The sequence below is a fragment of the Pleuronectes platessa genome, chromosome 20 (assembly GCF_947347685.1).
Source record: "Pleuronectes platessa chromosome 20, fPlePla1.1, whole genome shotgun sequence".
In the NCBI taxonomy this organism is placed as follows: Eukaryota; Metazoa; Chordata; class Actinopteri; order Pleuronectiformes; family Pleuronectidae; genus Pleuronectes; species Pleuronectes platessa.
In genome coordinates, this window is record NC_070645.1 from 14,025,870 (window position 1) to 14,044,792 (window position 18,923).

The window sequence follows — 18,923 nt, forward strand, 5'->3', positions numbered from 1 at the left end:
CTTCAAGCTTTCATTTAAAATCTCTACTTTAAGGACGAGGTTGTCCCAGCGAGCGTTTCGACTTGACCTCGAATAAAAATGTGAAATCGCACACGAGCCGAATGACTGTGATCAGAGGCAGGAACAGACCGGAGGTGAAAACAACACAAATCTACGGCTGAACAAAGCGGCAGCACCGGAGCGAACTTTAATGTGAGCAGAGTTCAGGCGGAGTTAGTTCTCTGAGAAACTGGTCGGTAAAGTTGGGGTCTGGTAAAGTCTGGTTTTAACGAAACAAAATGTCAGACTCTCGCTCACCTGCCGCGGAGTCCTGGAACATCGCAGCCGAAGAAGAACGAGATCCAGAAGAAGAAGAAGAAGAAGAAAATGAATCCACGAAACTCGGAGCTGGCTCCTGCTCCTGAGCCGATGATGTCCGCTCCTCCGGAGAGTTCCCTCACTCACCTCCGCTGTGCGTGTGGAACTCAGTGTGAGAGAGTGAGAGAGTGTGTGTGTGTGTGTGTGTGTGTGTGTGTGTGTATGTGTGTGTATGAGAGATAGAGAGCTCGGTGTGTGTGTGTGTGTGTGTGTGTGTGTGTGTGTGTGAGAGAGAGAGAGAGAGAGAGAGAGAGAGAGAGAGAGAGAGAGAGAGAGAGAGAGAGAGAGAGAGAGAGCTCAATGTGTGTGAGAAAGAGAGCTCAGGGCTGTGCGTGCGTCTGTGTCCGCCCGCGTGTGTATGTGTGTGTGTGAGAGAGTTTAGTGTGTGTGAGTGTGTGAGAGAGAGTTCTGTGTGTGTGCGTGTGAGAAAGAGAGATAATGTGTGTACGTGTCCGTGTCTGTGAGAGAGTACTCAAGAGTGTTTGTGTGTGTGTCTGAGAGTATGTGTGTGAGCGTGCCTGTGTTTGTGAGTTCCCAACAGGTGTCTGGAGTTTTTAAGTTTCACTATTTCCATAATTAAACGATTAACTGCCTGTTGTAACCCTTTCAAATTAATATTATTATTATAACTATAAATATTGAGACATGATTAAAACATAAAATAAGCCATTAAACTATAAAATACTCAAAAAATCTAAACAAACTGATTTGAGTGTATATCTTCAAACGATAACAGATCAAAAAATAGTAATAATAATAATAATGAGACATAAAACAATATATTAACAAATAAAAACATTATTTATGCCTGGTTAAGCAAACCTTATGTGTGTGTTCTTATCAATATCATTTATTGTATTTGTCTTTTTGGTAAAATTGTTTCTATTTATCGTATTTTCATTTATGTCTTAATACTAAATGATTAAAGCATTCTACAAATTTTTCCTGAAGCAGTACGTTATTGTTTCAACTGAAAAAGGAAAAACTACTGTGCGGCAGTAGAAAAGTCAAAGTAAAAATATAATAAAAATATATAGTTGTTATTTTCTATTATTATTTTAATTACAGATTAATTTAAATTATCACATAGGCTACTGTGTCTCAGACAGGTGGGTAATATTGCAAAGTAACATGGGGGAATTTGTTAAGATGGAAAAATAACAGTGAAGCTGATTGTTATTGTCAGATGTTTAAATCTATGAAAGGAAACGGAGTCATACTTTATTTTCACTTGGACATTCACAGGTCTGTGTCTTTAACACTTGTTTTACCCTCATCGGATTAGGAGCAGAGCTATAGCTGAATGTCAACAAGTACAAATGTTAACTTCATGCACCAGATATTATCATTTCCTCTGACGCTGTGAAAGTTTCATACCTGTCATTAAAATACTGACTTTCCATATCTGACCTTTTATTTTAGTACATGAACATAACTCTGCCCTAGCTGATGTTTGGAGAAGCTCTGAAAATGGATCCAGTGGTAGAGTCCTCAGATGACACAGTGGATATAACTGCCATCTACTGGTAGAATTAATGTAGTACAGCCAAATAAATCAGACTCACACAGCTTCTGAATAAATGAATAAATATTGTAAATGCCATAAGATTTTACTGCCATTGTGCTTTTTTACATTTTCAGATTTTACGCCCAAATATTCTCTGTGCAAATGTGTGAGTGTGTTTGTATGTTTGTCCGCGTGCCAAAGAGCGTGTGTATGTGTCCCTAAGTGAGAGAGTGTATGTGAGTGAGTGAGTGAGTGAGTGAGTGAGTGTGTGTGTGTGTGTATGTGTATGTGTATGTGTATGTACTGAAATATTTGGTGAGCCACAAACAGCTTCACATGTTGCATCAACGTATGAAAATATATTTTACTGTGTAAAACTGTGTCGTTCCCATGAGCGGGAGTGATTGATAAAAAAAAGAGAAGTCGTCCACTTATGTGAGTTTAATTGTTTTCGATAAAAATTAGATGATTTCTTTCTAAAACTTTCGAATTTGTTTGTTTTATTTTGAGAGACTGGCCGGAAGCCTTAGTGTGTGTGTGTGTGATATCTGCCTTGACAAAAATGAGCATGCACTGCCATCAAGTGGCCACTTAGTGTAATTACAGGTTTGCTTCGTTTAAATTGTTTATTTTGAAGGTCTTTACAGGATGTATCACTATGCTATTATGTCTAGCTTAGCGTGTGGTTGTAGTTCACTACTGTTACCACGAGAAGGCGGTAAAGATTCGAGATTTTTTCCGAATTTCTGGATTAAGAGTTTTAAGGCTGTAAAATCACCAGACGGGACTCCCCCCAGTGGTCAAAGTGGAAACGCAATATGTCCAATTTAATCAAACTAACATTATTGCAGACATAATAGTAGAGTAACGCTTCCGGTGTGTGTGAGAGACAAAGATAGTGTGTGTATGTGTCCGCGTGTGGGAGAGAGAGTTTAGGGTGTGTGCGTGTGTGAGTCTGAGAATGTATGAATGTGTATGTGTGTGTCAGTGTGCGTGTTACTGAGTTCAAAATACGTGTCTGGATTTTGTTTCAAGCCTTCCATTATTAAACGATTAACTTCCAGTCATACCCTTTCAAATTGTTATTATTATTATTTGTATTATTTTTGAGACATGATAAAACATATCATGACTGAGGTGAATACAATTATAAAGTAAATTTGAATCAAAAATTATAATGGCGAATAGTAATATGTATGCCTGATGGTGTTTTGCACACATAATAAAATAAGGCATTAAAAGTGCTATGTATAAATACAAAACCATTTACAATTACAATAAAATACTCAAAAGGTAATAGGCCATAAAATTCCGTACTGAAATAGATTTTTTAAATATTTATAAAACTTATATATACGATATATATATATAATATATATATAATTATATATATATATATTTATATACAAGTTTTATTTATGTTTGTGAGAATAATTTTGATTTGTTGAGATTTGTTGAGACTGACCGGAAGCCTTAGTGTGTGTGATATCTGCCTTGACAGAAATGATTATGCACTGCCATCAAGTGGCCACTTAGTGGAATTACATGTTCACTTAGTTTAAAGAGTTTATTTAGAAGGTCTTTACCGGATGAATCATTATGCTATTATGTCTAGCTTATCGTTTGGTTGAAGTTCACAACTGTTACCACGAGAGGGCGGTAAAGACTAGTGATTTTTTTGAATTTCTGAATTAAGAGTTTTAAGGCAGTCAAATCAAGAGACTGGACTTCCCCCAGTGGCCAAACTGGAACTGCAATATGTCCAATTTAATCAAACTAACATTATTGAAGATATAATAGTAGTAAAACTGCCTCCGCATCCTGACACATCGCAACCTAAGAAAAAGTGAAGGTTGCGTGGGTGTGTGTGTGAGAGAGGAAGATAGTGTTTCTTTGTGTGCGTGTGTGTGTGTGTGTGTGTGTGTGTTCGTGTGTGTGTGTGTGCGAGGTACAATATTTTAATCATCATTGTTGTTGTTGTTATTAGTGTCCCAATCAAAATGTAGACATTCTAGCAGAGTAGCACTTCCGTAGTAAAATCTAACAAAATAATATTTACTTATTTGAACTTCATATATAGACTGAATCATTCACAGATTTTTATGATTATACAAAAACAATATTCAGTTATGGTGTTTATAGTCCTGTACAACTATCACTACATGCTACGATTGCTGTGTAAAGAAAAATAATGCATTGAATCTGTATACGAATCATATTTTGACTTAACTTTAGAGGAGTTTTACTTTGAAACTTCCTCTGTTCCTGCTCATGAACAGCACTTCCTGATGTATTGACGGAGGAACCGTCTCCTCAGTGTTGTCTCTGGCCGCTGTGTGGTGATGGCTTCCCACGGTGGAGCCTCCGGGAGGATCCATGCCCTCCTGCTCAAACTTCATGAGGGTCTTTCAGAGGAGGACAGCCGAGCAGCGGCTCTGACATGTCACGACACAGTGAGGGACCTTGGGCAGGAATGCATGTTCACAACAGCCCAGAATGAGCTCGGTAAGACGGTGAAGTTCATCACACGCTCCGCTCCTCACTGGGACATTGAACCCGCGCCAAACTCCATTGACAATCTGTCGGTTTTAAGGTGAACCGCGCCTCTGTAGCTGATGAGTGATGAACACGGTGCAGGATGTGAGGCTGGAACAAGTTTTATGAGCCGTGCATTAGTTCGTCTTATAGAAAGTAGATAATTAAGTTAGGTGATTTCAGTTTGGTGAGTTTCCACCAGGTTCTTCCGCCAAAACCATCAGTTGGTGGGCGGGGACGCTCAATCAGAACGTGTTATCACAACCACGTGACTCTGACAAATAAACCACAGTTCACAGCAGAAGACTGTCATGGCTCCTCTGCAGGTTTGCACTCTGCAACCATAGACCGTATACAAACTACTCTGCAACTCTAGACTGTTGATAGAAACTAATTTGCACTCTTATTACAACTACAAAGTTTGTCCCAGTGTTTTAACAAGCGAGTCTTTAAAACGGCACACCCACTTTTCCATGTGAAACAGCCCACAATGTTAATTCAATGTATTCCTTCCTGACCCATGATGCATCATACAAATGAACAAACAAGGGAACAGGATGCTGGATGTTAACAAAAATTATGATGTCTTTAATTTTTGTGCTTGTTTTTAGTTTGTGTTTTGACTTTCTAAAACACTTCACATGTGACAAAGAAAACAAGCAGGTGCTCACATATGAGAAATTGAAACCGGAAAATATTTGGCTTCTCTGTTTTTGTCAAATGACGGAAACGATACATTTTCTGAGGATGGACTTATTGTTGCTGTGCTGTTACTGTGATGAAGAAGCAACATATTAACATTTCCACATGATTCCGTCTGGCAGTTTTACAGATGTCCCTGTTGTTCTCCAAAGACTATGGACTGCTCAGTTTCCTCAGAAAGTCGCTGTCGTCAGATGAGGTCGGTATCGAGGAACATCTTGACACAAATAATGCAAAGAAAATCAAAAGTCCTTGTGTTTGACACAAACCTTCCGTTTTCCAGTTCAGGGACACCAGAGAGAAGATCCTGTGTTTTCTGGGGACGTTCTTAGACAAGGTTTCAACCAGAGTCAAAGGTTGGGAGAAGACCTACGCCACTGACATCAAAGTAAGTTCTCTGGTTCTACAAGTCGACTTCTCACTATAACACACCACAAGTCAGCAGCACCACACACTGACTGTACAAACTTTTGCATGTGCACACACACTCTAATATTTGTATTATCTATCATGCAGGAAACGTGCATGGTCGTGTATATAAAGGATAAAGTGGCCAAATGTAGGACTCTGGTGCTGGAACTCCTCATCAAGGTTGGTGTTTACTATAACATGGGAATCATGATATAAGCAGACTTTATAAATAGGTTTAACTATAATCTCCACAAGAGAGTTTCCTATATCTGATGCTGCGTTTTAGATGATAATGTTAACAGCGAGTGTTTGGAGCTTATCTTGTTCAATCCCCTCTGCAGGTTCTCCAAACTTCGAAGTCTTCCAGCGTCGCTGCCAACTTCAAAATCTGTGAAATGTTCAACAAGTTCTACAGCGAGCTTTGTCAGAAGAGCAGACTGCCAGATTCAGGTGAGAGCTGGCTTTATATTACACGAGGAGAATAACATATGTTCTGTTTCTGAATCATAATTTTGTAATGTTTTTTAAACTTTTGGAAAGTACTTGGAAAAATCTACGAGTTGCTGGGAGTTCTCGCAGAGGTTCACCCCAGTGAGATGGTAAACAACTCCGACAAACTCTACAAAGCCTACCTGGGGGAGCTGAAGGAGCAGGTCGGTAGCACAGACGATAAAACAGTCAATCAAAGATCAAATGAAATAGAAAGAGCTGGTGGCAAAATCAAGTGTTTTGTGTTTTTTTAATAATTAACTAATACAGCCAGAGGAATCGACTGCTGTGTTTTTTTTGGGGAATGTTCATCAGCACTGATAAGAGCTGCTCAATTCTCTAAAGGCTGAGGAAAGGAGCATTTATCCTTTTTTTCTTATCTCCTTTAACGTAAGAATCACGGATCGATCCTTTATGAAAGGAAAAGAGATAATGTCGTTCCACAATTCCTTACAGTAGCAACATTTATAGACCCCAGTCATGCATCTGCATTGTAAGTGCAGTCTGATTCTCTTTTCATGGGTCCTCATGAGCTCTCTCTCCTTCACGAATTCCATTCAGGTTTTGTAAAAATTATGACCTCTTCTCTTTCTTTTTTTAGATGACGTCTTCAACAAAGGAACCAAAACTTTTTGTTGTTGCTGGATGTTTGATAGGAATCACCGCTCTGATGGTCAACTTCACTAAAACCATGGAAGAAGGTGTGTCTCTCTCTCTCGCCCGAGTCTGTGCCTTGTCTTCCCTTTACATATGCAAACAAATGTGAATGTTTTGGATCTTATGGTGCTGATAACTGATGTTGTCTAAACGCTCTAAACATTTGCCTGCGCTGCTGTCGCATCGAAGGAAGACATCCGATGGACTGCAGTGCAACTTGTTCCTCTATCCAACTGGTACAATGAAAATTAAACGATTATTGTGTATCTAAGGTTGTGTCTCTTGCAGATCCAGCAACGTCGAAAGAGATTTTTCAGTTTGCCCAGAAGGCAATCAGCCCACAGGTAAATGTCTCCCAGTCGTTAATAAAGGTGGAATACTGGCTAGTATTCTCCTCCTGTGGCTATGCAGGTTATGTTTACGTCTGCATTTTTGCTTGTTTGTCTGCTCGCTAGAAGAATTTAGTTTGAGATAATTAATAACTTCAAAGGACTGAAATGTGGCGTCCTAGTTGAAATCTTGGAGCATGTGACTCATCCTATTGACTCATATTAAAGCTGTTTCGTGACTACTTAAACATTTTCCATGTAATGTTATGTTGTGTAATGTGACTGTTACTCCTTGTTTATCAATTTTTTTTTCAATTTCTGTTGTAGACGGAAATGACTCGTTATGCTGTCACGTTTGGTAAGACACGTTGTTTCCATAGCAACTTATAGACAAAAACCTCCTTAAGATCTGTTAACATGGAACACTCTGTGTCTTCAACAGCTGGGCTGAGGTTATTTGCCAGACACGCCTCCCAGTTCAGCAGCTGCCTGATGGATCACTACAGGTCTCTGTTCGAGGTCATGTCTAAGCTCTGTGGACACATCAACGCTGAAATGAAGAAGACCAGTTACTTTGCACTCGAGGCCTTCCTCAAACAGGTAAACACTCAGAGGCTTGTTCACAACCGGCTCAGACACAGTAGACAATCAGACTGACCAGTTCATACCAGGAGTTTGGTAAAACTTATCAACCTGTACGCCGCTGTTGCAATAGACAGATTTTTACCAAACGCTCACCATAATATTACTTCGGTCAATATATCCAGATGAATAACTGTTTGAGCTCATAGGTCAAAGCTCAAGGTCAACTAAAATATGGTAATTTTCAACTCAACAAATTATTTAAAAAAAGTATCATTACATAATAATACATTTTTATGATCAGAAAATGATTCCCCATCATATCAACAATTGTTCTACTAATTCTGCATATCTCACAAACCTTTCATCTTATCAGCCTCACACATAGCATTTGTATTGTAAAGGGAACAAGGAAATATAATGTCCAATGTGGTGCAGTGTTTACTTTGGTATGTTGAATTTTAATATAAATTGAATAAACATTCAACCAGCATTGTGTAGCAGCAGCGGCTGGGACATATGTGACGTCGATCAAGAAAACACACTTTCATAACAACGACAACTGATTCTCCAGGTCGGGGTTCTATGTACTGAGTCGAGCTTCACTGAACTTTGAATGAACAGGTTAACAACCCTTTGTTCAGCAGCAGTGGAGCAGCTTCAGGGTTCTGCATCCGGTCTTTATTCACCAGGGTTGTATGCAGGTCACTTTTACAAACTGCATTACCACAGGTCATGAAGCCAACTGAGTAAAAGTATTCCTGAATTCAGTTTCCTCTGCTAGACACTTCTTCTACAATCATTTTTCAGGTTGCACTGCTGGTGGCCGAAAACACAGAGGAGCACAAAAGTAAGCTGAAGTTCTTCATGCTGAAGTTCTGTGGCATCATCAAGACAATGGACTCGACACACAAAGAGCTGTCCATTGCCATTCGAGGATATGGATTCTTTGCAGCTGTAGGTTCTCTGCTTCCTTTGCTCTGACTGCTGCAGTAACATAAATGTATCGTTGTAATCTACAATTCCCTTGGTTGTTTGCATATAATGTCATGTATCTGCATTGTTTCACATTTAGTTTCCTGTACAAGCCATTGAACAAACTAAAGTTTTGTCTTTGAACTTCTTCTCCTGTTCAGTTTCAGTCTAGATATCTGATATGAAATGTAACTTTCTTTCTTTGAAGCCATGTAAGAAAGTTTGCCCACAAGATGTGGACCTGATGTACACCGAGCTGATTCAGCGCTGTAAGCAGATGTACCTGACGGAGTCTGACGGGGAGGAAGACAGCTTCTACCAGCTGCCCAGCTTCCTGGACTCTATTGCCAGTGTCCTGATCCACCTGGAAAAGGTAACAAGCACGCAGGCTGTCAGCACTTTGACCAACTGTCGGACAGCATCAGTACCCCAGAGGAAGAAAGACACACTGCACCCTAATGATTGTCTCATTTGCTCCCCTTCTTTGTGTCCCCCGCCTCAGGTCCCAGAGGTGTACACACCCCTGCTGGAGCGTCTCCTCGTGGTGCAGATTGACAGCTTCCCCCAGTTCAGTGAGAGAATGCAGACGACTTGCTGCAGATCCATTCTGAAAGTGCTGGTAGCCATCGCCTCTAAAGGACCTGTGCTGTTGAGTTTCATCGGCTCAGTGGGTACGGTGATCTTGATGACAACATTATACCTGAATCACATGGCCAAAGGTTTTTTTACGCCGAAACATTTGGAATAGCGGCTTGCAACATCGTTTATTGTTGCGAACAACAAGCAGCAGTTGCAGCATTTGTAGAGAATCCATTGTGCTCAATGAATTTCTAAAAACGGCAGGTTTCATATACACACTGCTCCTGGTTGGGCAACATGTCTGACCCACCAACCAAATTAGAGAAAACACAATAGAAACAGTTGTTTTCAAAGTTAATTTCAAATCTGACTCAAAGTCCTCCAGTATGCGGTTTTTGTCATGGTACTTAACATCTGCTTTTGCTTCTTTGTCAGTTCACCAGGGCTTAATACGAGTCTGTTCGAAGCCCATCATGGTCTCTGAGGTCAGAAGCATCTTCTCACATAAAGGAATCAATGCACACATCTGTTTTTTATTATCATGGAAATTAATTTTTGATCGATAGAAGAAATATGACCTTTGTCCTTGTTTTCCCAGAACAATGAAGGTGGAAATGATTTGTCTCAGTCTTCCCAAGTTCGAGTCGGAAAGTGGAAAGTTCCATCTAGTGACAACTACCTTGGTCTGTTTAAAGGACTTTTAGACTGTGATCGTTTGAAGGTAAAGTTTGTAAAACCTTGGAGCATAGAGGATTTGTTTGTCATTGTCTCTTGTATGATACTGTTCATTTAGCCATCTAGGATTGTTTTACATGGATCACCTCCTGTAACTATACTTAGAAATCCAGGTGCTTTCAATTTTGCTGCTTCTGATTCTCGTATCTTTTCTTCTTTGTGTCTCCCTGGGCAGGATTCAGGATATTTTGACGGAGCTTTTCAAGCCCAGAACGCTTCTCTTGTGTCATTGAGCCGCCTCATTTACGACGAGTTGGTGAAGTCGATTCTCAGAATTGTGGAGAAACTGGACCTTTCTGTGCAGAAAGTAACAACAGGCGATGAGGTGAAATAGGAAAAAATATTTTATTCCCATAATGAAGTTTAAGCATATAAAAAAAGCTGATAATAACAATTAGATCACTAAGCCAGCGGGTGGCAGGAATGCACTGTATTGTTTTAACACAAAATACATTTTAAAAGATTTTGTGTCAATTCTATCGGCAGTTTCCTCAAATTCTCACAATCCTTTCTGTCTGTTTCTTGCCTCCTTGTCTGTCAGGCCCTTGATGACACAACACACATCCTTCCTTCTTCTGACCCCACAGCTCATTTGTTGCCCAATAAAATCAAGGACTTCACAGCCTTTATCAACCTGGTTGAGTTCTGCAGGTGATGGACACACAGCATGACACAATACTCTCCTAGCTGTGAAGGATACACCTCACATCTGTGACACTCTTTATCCTCCTGTTCCTGCCAATCTGTGTGAGCGAGGAGGTCAAGAAAACATTTGTTGTGAAGCAAAATGCATCAGAGTTCAGCTTTAGAGAACTTTAACCTGCGATATTCGCTTCGCATTCATGTATGTGTGACCATTAGTTAGGGATCCCTCTCCCAACATGGACAGACTTGCAACACATGATGTGTATAACAGAGCAAATCAAGAAAATAACAATATTTTTAAAATTCTCGAGAAAGACTGAACCTTGCAGTTCTATTTGCATACCCATTGTTATTGTGCCGGAACTCTCCTGTATTCTTCCAAATATGAATCATTAACAATATCTCTTTTCTTGTCTCTGCAGTGAGCTGTTGCTGAACAAACACGTGGAGTATTTTCACTCCTGGATGTATCCCCTGAGCTACGAACTTATCCTCCATTCCATAAGGAATCCACTCGTCAGTGGCTTTTACAAGCTGCTCTCCGTCACCATGAAAATCGCCAAGAGAATAAATTACTACCAGGTAATATCAGTGCAAAGCTTTTTCTGTGTCGTCCACTTAGCAGGGATATCAAATGGTGTATCCATAAGTTATAATATCTTGCAGTGCACACAGCCAAATTAAATTACAAAATGTTACCTTTGAACAGGGAGTTGGCCTAGGAAGCTCTACTTCCCCCCAGAGCGACGTAGAGAAAAGTGCTTGTTTCGCACTCTTCTCCAAATTTGGAAAAGAGGTATGAAGCTTATCTCTCCTATTTCATGTTGACGTAGAAACTTAAGAGAGAATAGACATACCAGGGAAACTTATGTGAAGAAGATGTGAGTGACATGTGGTGTCCTACTAGGTGTGTGTGAGAATGAAGCAGTACAAAGATGAGCTGCTGTCATCCTGCTTGACATTCGTCCTCTCGTTGCACCACAACATCGTAGCTCTGGACATCAAGGCCTACTGTCCTGCTCTTGAGGTGTGACTCTCCTGTTTTTTTTATCGTGTGTTTACAAGCCAAGCTTCATATGGTTGAATGCAGACTCAAACATAAATATGTGTGTAAATCTTTCATCTAGGCGGCTCTGAAACTGGGTCTGAGCCATCCTCCTCTGGCCAACGCAGCCCTAGATGCTCTTGAGGACTGGTCCTCCCACATTCCTCTAGAGACTCTGCAGCCCTGCTATGTCAACATCCTCCCTCTTCTGGACGGATACCTGAAAACCACCACCAGTGACAGTAAGCCATTCCAATGTCACAGACACTCAAGCGCTTTGATAGGGTGATGGGTCTAATGTCTGATTTGTGTGTTGTTGACTTCAGACAATGACGACAGCAACTGGGAGGTGATGTCTTCTTTGTCTTCAAGAAGTGACATAGGATACAGCAAAGTGATGACGAGGCTTCTCAAGCAATCCAATCAGATCTCTACGGTAACAGAAAACATAACACAGTATTTTGGAAACTAGTTTTTGGTTCACTTTTATTTTTTTTATTTGAAATGATCCGTCTTGTTTTTAGCTTCAGCTTATCCAACATGAAATAAAATGAAGGTAAAGATAAATAAATAAATAAAACACTAAGTCAAAGTAAATCTTACAGAAATGATTCATTGATCATTTTGGTTGCAGATACTGCAACAAGGATAATGTACTGTATTCACATAGGTCCATCAAGCACAGTAGAAACACCCATTTTTCGAATGACTGCATGGATTTACACAAAGCAGAAATGACTGGATGGTTCCTGCAGTAGTCATTTCTTCAGGATTTGATCTTAGTGTAGTAGCCTTATGTTTGTGAGCACACTGTATTTTACTTGTTACTTGTATCTGACTGCAGGAAGATGCTCCTATTGTCATGGTGAGGCTGAGGGTGGTGAAATTGCTCGGCCACCTGGGAGGAGAGCTGAACAGGAACCTTGTGACCGGTGAGAACTAACACAGCCATCCTCCTCATTACTTTGTACAATGACGTTTTGTCTGTTTGGTCCATGATGTTCCAACAACACTTTGAAATGCTGGCTGTTTTTGCTGACCCGATGTCTCTGCTTTGGCATTCAGTGGTCTCATCAGAGGAAATGATGAAGAAATTTGTGGCCTGGGACACGGAGAAAAGGCTGAGTTTTGCGGTGCCATTCACTGATATGAAGCCGCTCATCTACCTTGACCCATTTCTGCCTCGCATCAGTGAACTGGCTCTGTCCACGAGTGACAGACAAACCAAAGTATGTCATCTAAAATCAGACAGTTTCCACAGTCAGGCAGTTCACAAAATATATTTCATGCTATAGAAGCAAGTGAATATTGTAATCCAGTCGGTCTGGTCTTTGCAGGTAGCGGCTTGTGAGCTGCTCCACAGCTTGGTGGTCTACATGGTTGGGAAGAGTGCTCAGATGGTGGAGGGAAAGAATAGTTTGTCGCCAATGTACAAGCTCCACAAGAGGCTTTTTCCTGTGTTGCTGCGTCTGGCCTGTGATGTTGATCAGGTAGGTACCTTCATAGATATCTTTTTCAGTTCACACAGGTCAGAACATGTCTTTCAATGTCATTGGCCTTTATTTCTAATACCTAAAGTAATTTTTGTGATGTTCGGATCTTACCATTTTCAATTTTGATGCAGTACTTTTACTTCTGTGTAAATAGTTGGTGCCCGTCCTTTACAGTGCTAGTTAGTGCTCTTCTTAGTTCCACACAAGCAAATGAATAAACACACAAGGGAAGATTCTGATGTGCCCAGCCTGAAGTAATGTCTGCATCTTTGTAAATTTCTTCCAGGTAACCAGGCAGCTCTTTGAACCTCTGGTCATGCAGCTGATTCACTGGTTCACTAACAACAAGAAGTTTGAAAGCCAAGACACAGTAGCTGTTCTGGAGTCCATACTGGTAAGGCTCGTTTGAATAATTTAGGATCAACTTTCAAACATGAATGAAAGGTAAAATCTGTAACTTTCTCATCACATTGTCTAAATACGTCCGACCAGTGTTGATCATTTTTAATCAAGGTAAGGTCCACTTCCTAAGGTTGTGTTTGTCTGCCAGAAGAATGAAAATACTTTTTTAATCCAATTATAATTCCCATTTTTTACAATATATTTTACATTCTGTGATTTTTAACTACATATGTTAACTAAATTAAGGATTTTAGTTCTCGAACATATGCATCAGAGCAGAGCTCGCAGCCTAACAGCATCGGCGAATCACTGACTTTTAACACGAAGCTGCTTAATTCAGAGTATTTACTGGATTTATTTAGTGGGTTTATTTGGAGAGGAGGAGACTTCTGTGGCTAACTCGCCTCCCGATAAAAACCTTAATAATGAGAACTGAAGGAATCCTAACTGTGACGGCAATGACTGCAATAACTCATTATCTCACGCTCCTTCAGGACACCACCAAACTGTCTTTTGTTATTGTTTTGACTGAGAGACCCCTACTTTCATTTCCACCATCTGAAGTATACATGTTGTTGGTTGTTTAATTGACCTTTTCTGCTTCACCTGTTTGTTTGTCTTCTGCGCAGGATGGTGTGGTTGACCCCATGGACAGCACCCTGCGAGACTTCTGTGGCTGCTGCATTGAGGAGTTTGTCAAATGGTCAATCAAACAAACCACCCCCAGGCAGCAGGAGAAGAGCCCCACTAATATGAAGTCCCTGTTTAAGCGGATCTACAGCCTAGCACTCCACCCCAACGGGTTCAAAAGACTCGGTGCTGCCTTAGCATTCAACAGCATCTACAGACTTTTCAGGTACAATCCTTTTTGTTACTTTGGATACTTAGTTTCCATCCAACCCAGACTTATTTGCCATTAATTCAATTCCTGCTGATATTTAGTGATTGGCTGATTTAGCTCAGGATCTTTAGAGAAATGGCTCCATATTACAAAGATGTGGTGTTCTAATGTATTCTTCAGAGCTGCTGTCTCTCTGTCTCTGCAGGGAGGAAAAATCCTTAGTGGAGCAGTTTGTCTTCGAAGTTCTGGTCATATTCATCGAAAGTCTGGCTCTTGCACACTCAGATGAGCGCTCTATGGGTAACCGTTTTTCCACTTCAGGTTTATAGAGAAGTAGATTCAAAATCTTTGACAAATGGATTGATGTGATATGTCTGAATTGTTTCTATCAAGGTTTTACCTTCAAAAGAAGCTCTTTCTTTGACAATGATATGTGCATTTCAAATCTGGTTTATTACATTTATAAATTTTCCTGAAGCTTTAATTGAGCTTTCATTGCAGTTAAAGGAAAGTTATGCAGTAATTTCCTACTCATTTTAAATTAACAAATGTATTATAAAGCTGCTTCTGCCGCTCCTCCATCCTCAGGTACACTGCAGCAGTGTAGAAGTGCCATCGACCATATCAAAAGAATCATCAAACAAAAGGCCCTCAGTCTAAATCAGCACAACGCTAAGAGACGTGTCCCAAGGTTGGTCCTCTGTGTACATGTATAACCAGTTTATCTGTTAACTTACATTATAACTTAGGCTATATTACAAGATAGAATAGCTTAAAATTCAATCAAGTAGTCAGCACTACCTTTCATGTAGCAATGTTAATGATGTTAAGACAAATAGATGTAAGATTTTCCCATCATATTTCTCTTATTTCTCTTGTTTGCCAGGGGCTTCCCTCCTGAAGAAAAGCTTCTTCTGTCAGATGTGGTTTTATGGCTTTTGGAACAGTGCGGCCGCCCTCAGGCCGAGTGTCGCCACAAATGCATGGAGCTTTTCTATGAGTTTGTTCCTCTCCTCCCAGGTGAGCAACCCTGCACAGTGCTACAGCATGAAAAGATAACCAATATCACCATAGATGGGATTATAGGATAAAGAACACTGTCATCGATCCCGCTATTCTGAATTTACATTTGACTTTGTTAATGTCTGATTACAGCAAAGCCGTCTCCATCTCAGTGGCTGGATGGCATGTTAAAGGATCATGGCGTAAGCTTCCTGATCTCGCGGTTCGAGGGTGGAGGGCTCCTCTCCCAGCCCACCCTCAGGGACCTGACGGGCCCTTTCAGCGTCAGAGCCACGCTACAGTGGATGGACCTGCTGCTAGCTTCCCTGGACTGCTACAACACATTCATCAACTTACACATCATCAAGCTTCAACACATGCTTAGTAAGTACTGTTTGTGCAAGACGTCATATTTTATACTCTTAACTAACTATTAGCTACTTTTAAATTGAATCAGGCTGAACCAAATTGCATACACTCGTAAATATGCCAGATATTTTTCCGCAAGATCTTGAAATATATTTTAAAAAGAACCCAAATTGAATTGGGTTTTTTTCTGACACATACCACATCCTTTCACAAAATTTCGTAGAAAGCCATCCAGCTTTGATATTTGCTGTTGCTAACAATAAAATACATACTGTTAATCGTTAACTTATTATTTTCTTGCTTCTCTTGTAAATGTTAGTGTATTCTTTAATTGTGTTGTTTTGAATGTATTTCTGTGCATTTATTCGAATTGCCTTGCCTTACTAACATGAAAGTTCTTTTGATGCCATGTTGGCCCGTGCTGTGATCTCTATAGATGTTTCTTTTTCACTTCATTTCCAAGGCTCCAAAGACGAGTCAAGTTTTCTGAAAGCGACAAATTTCTTTTTGAGTGAGCTGGCAACCCATGAACTGGCGGCAGCAGAGAGCTGTTTCCCTCTTGGCAGGAGGAGCGCTCATTTCAGCCCGAGAGAGGTTGACCAGTACAATTACAGCAAGGGCACCATCATTGTTCGCCTGCTGGAGTTTGCCACAATGATTCTTGTAAAAGGAGACCAAGAGTTTTGGAAGGTATTTGTTCAAGATGCTCAGACTTGCTCAGACCCCCCAAAAAATGTATTTGGTCACTATTTCCTTTTTTACATTCACAGTTTCTGGAGCAAGATTTCTTTTGTGAAGTATTTTTTGAGTTGACTGCGCTGGTGGTGTGTGAGCCATCCGCTGTTGGCTTTAACATGGCCGATGTGGAAGTAATGAAGAACCTACCAGAAGTGTGTGTTCCTCTGCTTAATGCCCTGCTGAACTCAACGTACCGTGCTCGTCTTGAGAGCAGCTTGCGGACAAAGATCTCACGTACAAGGTCTGTAAATCGCCTTTTATTGCTCTCACTTTGAGTGAATAAAACCCCTCATTTGTTGTCTTCTACTGAGACACTACACTCAATACAATTCTCTGAAACCTCCATCATCATGGATACTTCTGCCATTATTGACAGCACTTATCAGTTTTTCCTCTCCTTCAAACTTTCTTTAATGATCTCCATAGTGTGGAGGAGTTGTGCGCCGTGGACCTCTACCATTTAGGCTCTCGGAGCCTCCATAGCCAGATTGAAATGCTTCTGTCTTCCTGTAAGCAAATCCACAAAGCCGGCTTCCTCAGCTCCATCCTGCACAGTGAGGTATTTATCCTTAAGTAACCCCACAATAAGCTGAATATTTGTCTTATATTTTCTGCTGTCCAAACGTATCATGTCATTCAGTTCTCGTAGCCATTGAAATTATTAACCTAAAGCTATGTTTTTTGACTTGTGTACTGGTTGAATATATTAGTATTTGTTCTGTTCACGTAGCAGCCATACGTTTATGTCTGTTTGTCATTCTTAAAGGATCCAGCCTATGCCAAGTCTCTTGGGTCCCGTCTTCTGATGACGGTGTATAAAGGCATAGCCCCAGCTGAGGAGAGGAAGGCCCTTCCATCCATGGACATAAACACCAGGAGGGTAGCAGATGGTCTGCTTCAGCTCTCCTTCTCTCTCAGTGAACAGGTCAGTGCTTCACTCTTTGCTAAGGTTTGATAAAAATCTATTGTTGACTGACTATTGACATATTACTAATATAGGAGAGGTTTAGGGCCATATGAAAAAATATGAGATTTTATAATGTAATTTAGTTTTCAAAAGTCATATTATAAGATTAAATATTTAATTAAATGAGGGAAAAATAAATAATATTAGAATAAAATATAAGTCAATACGCAGCAAGGAGAACTCATGCTCACCATTGTTTCTCATTCTTGATAAATTACGAAACCTCTTTGAATATCACACATATCTAATCAACGATAACCTCACAGTCGACCACTACACCATATGTGACAAAAGTAACACCTTCCTCCAAGTCTGAGTGGTTCTTTCTCTGGAGTTTTGCTGACTTATGTTATGTACATTATTCATTCCCTGCAGAGTGAGCAGCTGGTGGACTTGCTGTTGAACACCATCATGCTCTCAGTTCCAATATCTGGAGGCCACAGCAGTAGCTTCCTGAGCTTCTCACATGGCGAGTACTTCTACAGCCTCTTCCAAATGACCATCAACGCCGAGCTGCTGAGAAGCCGCGATGCCACAGTTCCACGCCTCATGAGAGCTTCCTCCCAAAATCCCAGCATGGTAGTTCTTCCTCATCTTATCTCACACGTTTAAATCGGTTTCAGACGGTGTTTGATGGATGGTTTTCTGTATTTCATCAGGTGAGTGTGTTGCTGAATGGAATGCTGGACCACAGCTTTGGAGAGCGCTCTGTGAGGAAAACTCTGGGAAAGCAGCTGGTGGAAGAGGTGCTGAGAAGCTGGAGCAGTCTGCAGCCGTGGTGGGAAGGACAGTCTTCCACTCCAGAAAGCAAAACCGCTACTCTCTTACTGCTCTCCAAGCTCCTACAGGTATGATGAAGATGAAGTTACTCCTGGATGACATCCAGTAAACCAAAGCCTCCTTGTAAAGAAATGACTTAACACACTTGAGTCATAAACATAAGAATCAACATTATTTTTAAAAAAAATTTAAAAAAATCCAAGCTTTGTCGTAATTTCTTTTTTACATCAGATTGACTCGTCGGTCTGCTCCAATATAAACCATGAAGCGTTCAGACCGGTGTTTTCCACTTTCACTGTGCTGCTGGTTGACATGAATCTGCAACTGAACCTCAAGGTAACTGAGAGGGTGCAGTAGGGTAAAGTATATTAAATCACTTCAATTAGCTGAACAATTTTAAGAAAGTAGAAATATGAAACTATACGCTTTTTTATTTGGATGTCTGTGTTTGTTCAGAGTCAGGCCCTGTTGGTGTTGCCCTTCTTCATAACCCTCCCGGAGGAGCCGTTGGCTGAACTGCAGCGAGCCCTTGACGTCCTTGTGGTGTCGCACTTCCCCATGCAGTCCGATGAGTTTGCTAAAGGCTCGCTTCACCGCAACAACTACATGGACTGTATTCGAAAGGTGAAGTGTGATACAGTTTTACCACAGCCAGACACCATTCAATTTTAGTAAAGTGTAGTCACTATTAGAGATAATATGTAAAGACCGGTGAAGACCAAACTCTCTTTCAGTCAACATGATTTGGTGTTTATAATTTTGCATGGAGATAACAAACTTAAA

At 40.5% G+C, this 18,923-nt stretch overlaps 2 protein-coding genes across 2 annotated transcripts in view; one reads left to right on the forward strand and one right to left on the reverse strand.

The window, feature by feature from the left end:
- The window catches only part of arhgap29a (Rho GTPase activating protein 29a), a 32,738-nt gene extending 32,218 nt beyond the window's left edge, over positions 1-520 (reverse strand). The window contains exon 1 of the mRNA XM_053412116.1: positions 298-520. The gene's annotated coding sequence lies outside the window, so the exon portion shown is untranslated. The remainder of the gene's footprint in view (positions 1-297) is intronic.
- Positions 521-4,161: 3,641 nt separating this feature from the next.
- The window catches only part of prkdc (protein kinase, DNA-activated, catalytic subunit), a 34,280-nt gene continuing 19,518 nt past the window's right edge, over positions 4,162-18,923 (forward strand). Inside the window, exons 1-39 of the mRNA XM_053412776.1 lie at positions 4,162-4,369; positions 5,224-5,300; positions 5,385-5,489; positions 5,618-5,692; positions 5,854-5,962; positions 6,053-6,165; positions 6,603-6,702; positions 6,947-7,002; positions 7,315-7,345; positions 7,430-7,587; positions 8,380-8,526; positions 8,753-8,917; positions 9,047-9,215; positions 9,559-9,608; positions 9,722-9,844; positions 10,034-10,183; positions 10,400-10,509; positions 10,926-11,085; positions 11,213-11,299; positions 11,411-11,530; positions 11,631-11,790; positions 11,875-11,984; positions 12,393-12,480; positions 12,614-12,777; positions 12,886-13,038; positions 13,328-13,435; positions 14,073-14,299; positions 14,490-14,584; positions 14,873-14,975; positions 15,171-15,304; positions 15,440-15,670; positions 16,119-16,345; positions 16,426-16,634; positions 16,820-16,952; positions 17,160-17,318; positions 17,736-17,939; positions 18,020-18,208; positions 18,372-18,476; positions 18,597-18,764. Of these exons, the coding sequence (XP_053268751.1) occupies positions 4,207-4,369; positions 5,224-5,300; positions 5,385-5,489; positions 5,618-5,692; positions 5,854-5,962; positions 6,053-6,165; positions 6,603-6,702; positions 6,947-7,002; positions 7,315-7,345; positions 7,430-7,587; positions 8,380-8,526; positions 8,753-8,917; positions 9,047-9,215; positions 9,559-9,608; positions 9,722-9,844; positions 10,034-10,183; positions 10,400-10,509; positions 10,926-11,085; positions 11,213-11,299; positions 11,411-11,530; positions 11,631-11,790; positions 11,875-11,984; positions 12,393-12,480; positions 12,614-12,777; positions 12,886-13,038; positions 13,328-13,435; positions 14,073-14,299; positions 14,490-14,584; positions 14,873-14,975; positions 15,171-15,304; positions 15,440-15,670; positions 16,119-16,345; positions 16,426-16,634; positions 16,820-16,952; positions 17,160-17,318; positions 17,736-17,939; positions 18,020-18,208; positions 18,372-18,476; positions 18,597-18,764 (5,235 nt within the window). The 5' untranslated portion in view covers positions 4,162-4,206. The remainder of the gene's footprint in view (positions 4,370-5,223; positions 5,301-5,384; positions 5,490-5,617; positions 5,693-5,853; positions 5,963-6,052; positions 6,166-6,602; positions 6,703-6,946; positions 7,003-7,314; positions 7,346-7,429; positions 7,588-8,379; positions 8,527-8,752; positions 8,918-9,046; positions 9,216-9,558; positions 9,609-9,721; positions 9,845-10,033; positions 10,184-10,399; positions 10,510-10,925; positions 11,086-11,212; positions 11,300-11,410; positions 11,531-11,630; positions 11,791-11,874; positions 11,985-12,392; positions 12,481-12,613; positions 12,778-12,885; positions 13,039-13,327; positions 13,436-14,072; positions 14,300-14,489; positions 14,585-14,872; positions 14,976-15,170; positions 15,305-15,439; positions 15,671-16,118; positions 16,346-16,425; positions 16,635-16,819; positions 16,953-17,159; positions 17,319-17,735; positions 17,940-18,019; positions 18,209-18,371; positions 18,477-18,596; positions 18,765-18,923) is intronic.